The following is a 2,651-nucleotide window of genomic DNA, read 5'->3' on the forward strand; positions in this document are numbered from 1 at the left end:
TTCTTCTGATCTCAACAATAGTGATGATGATAGTGATAGTGATAAGGATGTTAATAAAGATGTTGGTATAGACCGTGGTTTACTTCTAAACTGTATACAATCCGGATCAAAACACTTCTGTACCCATATCTGTTCTTGTACATCTATTGTAATATAAATATGATTTGATCGATGTTCACGATTTATATTTTCACAATATTTAGATCCTTCTATTAAAAATAATATATATCGTCCACCATTATATTCTCGTATACGATTTACTTGACAATGTATACTATTACTTACTTTATTCCACTCTTGTATAATATATTGTATAAGAGAAGTATACTTGGTAGATTCTTTATCATTTAAAAGGCGAATAGATGTAGAAGAAGAAGAAGAGGGTTCACATATAGTTTCATACTCTGTTTCTTCATTAGTAGATGTTGTTAGAATAACACCTGAACGAATACCACTACTAATATTATTATTATTATTATTATTATTATTATTATTATTATTATTATTACTATCACCATTAATATTAATATTATTAACTGGAATATGGATAAGTCTGCGATGACCCTGTTGTAGACTCACAAGTGAAGAAAAGAAATGAACCAACTTTTCTCTTTCCTTATTATTATTAGTACTATTACTACTACTATTATTATTATTAATAGTATTAGTATTATTATTATTATTGGAAGAAGAAGAAGTGGGAAATGCGATTTCCCACTCAAGTATACTCTTCTTATGTAGTTTACAACTACCAAAACAACGCAGCATCCGATTTCGACTATACACAGCAGTATCAATTACACAACGAAGTGGTAAAAACGGTAAACAACATAAAGAAGAAGATGAAGTTAATGTAGATAATGATATTGATGTAGATAATGAAGATAATGTTGTTTGACTGGGTGGGAGAACAGGAAATTCCTTTGGTGGATCATGATAGAAAAGGGCGGTATGTATATGTGGAGATCGCATGGCTTGTTCATATAAATAATCCACAAAGTGATTTACTACACGTCCAACGTGGGCATTACTGCGAAACCATCGTTTATTAAACTTAATGACATAATGTTGAGAGAATTTCTCATTATTATTATTATTATTATTATTATTATTATTATTACTATTATTATTAATATTATTATTCATATGAGATGGATTTTTAGAACAAAGGACAATCACCTCTACATCATTTCCTAATCCCATATCACTTGTTATTATCGTTTCATCTTCTCCTTTATCCGTATTCTTATTATTATTATTATTATTATTATTATTATCGTTAGAAGAAAAGAACTCTGGATAGTTTGTATAAAGAAACAAACGTAGTTCTGTTAATAAGATATCCCGTGTATGTTGATTATCTGCACGTAAAGGACAATTCCATGGACAACATCTTAATGGACGCCATTTGGCCGTTTCCAGAGCTTTTGTATATTCCGCAGAAATATTACAATACATATCTTCTTTTTCTTTTTCTTTATTATTATTATTATTATTATTATCTTTATTATTAATATTATTATTATCACTATCAGTGTTATTATTATTATTATTATTATTATTATTATTATTATTATTATTATTATTATCACTATCATTATCACTATCATTATTAAGAGAAGAAGAAGAACTACTACTACTAGGAATATCCGTTATATCGACAACAGGATGCCAAGCGGAGTAATCCTTTTCCCGTTCCACATCCAAATAAAAATGACAAGGTCTACCATCCCGAATAATTTCATATAAATGTAATTGTGAAGATTCTATGGATTTAATTATTTCCACAAGACCTAAACGAGTTGTGGCGAGAAACATACGTGTTTGCATAGAGAGAGATGTGGCTCCATATAATAAAGCGTAATCTTCTCGTACAGCTCGCCCGTGTCGTTGAATCTCACTTCTTACTTGTATATCTTTTTTTTCTTCTTCTTTTTCTTTTTCTGATAGTGATAGTGATAGTGGTCGTTTGCGAAATAACAATCTAGTAGAAGTACGCTGTGGATAATTCCTATTATTATTATTATTATTATTATTATTATTATTATTATTATTATTATTATTATTATTATCACTATTCATATTAGTATTAGTAGTATTAATATTAGTAGTAGAAGCACGTAGAGATCGTGAGGATAATTCCCGTACGACTTCTTCCTCTGATGGAAACTCTATACCAAACGGTAACCATTTGTTTAGATACGATTCCTCTTCTTCTTCTTTTATTTCTTTTGTTTCTTTATTCGCAATATCAATATAATCAAATAGTTGTTGTTGTGTAGGGAATAGTCGGCAATTTTCTTTACTAAAGTGGGTGATAAAGGTGGACTTACACCAAAGCATCTAATCTATTTATCTCTCTCTATATATGTATATATATATATATATATTTACAATTATTCATACAGCATATCTTTAACTTGAAAAATAAAAAGAATAAATAAAAAAAGAAGAAAGATATCAAAATAATAATAATAATAATAACAATAAAACCATGTACTTACGCAAGAAATAAGAGAAACTCTAAAAGTAAAGAAAAAAAGTATTCCTTCTCTTTCTCTTACATATATATATATATATAGAATAGCAAAATACCAACAATAATAAAGGGAACGAACAAACAGAAAGAGAAAAAGAAAGAAAGAAAGAAA

The 2,651-nt window shown here is 28.0% G+C and overlaps 1 protein-coding gene across 1 annotated transcript; it reads right to left on the reverse strand.

The window, feature by feature from the left end:
• TM35_000061170 (uncharacterized protein) lies at nucleotides 1-2,343 on the reverse strand (the record flags this gene model as incomplete). The annotated part of the gene is made up of 1 exon (XM_029023154.1): nucleotides 1-2,343. A coding segment is annotated over one exon (2,343 nt), but the record flags the coding sequence as incomplete, so codon positions are not given.
• Nucleotides 2,344-2,651: the final 308 nt, after the last annotated feature.

The sequence above is a fragment of the Trypanosoma theileri genome, assembly GCF_002087225.1.
Source record: "Trypanosoma theileri isolate Edinburgh chromosome Unknown TM35_Tth_6_V1, whole genome shotgun sequence".
NCBI classification, from domain to species: Eukaryota; Euglenozoa; class Kinetoplastea; order Trypanosomatida; family Trypanosomatidae; genus Trypanosoma; species Trypanosoma theileri.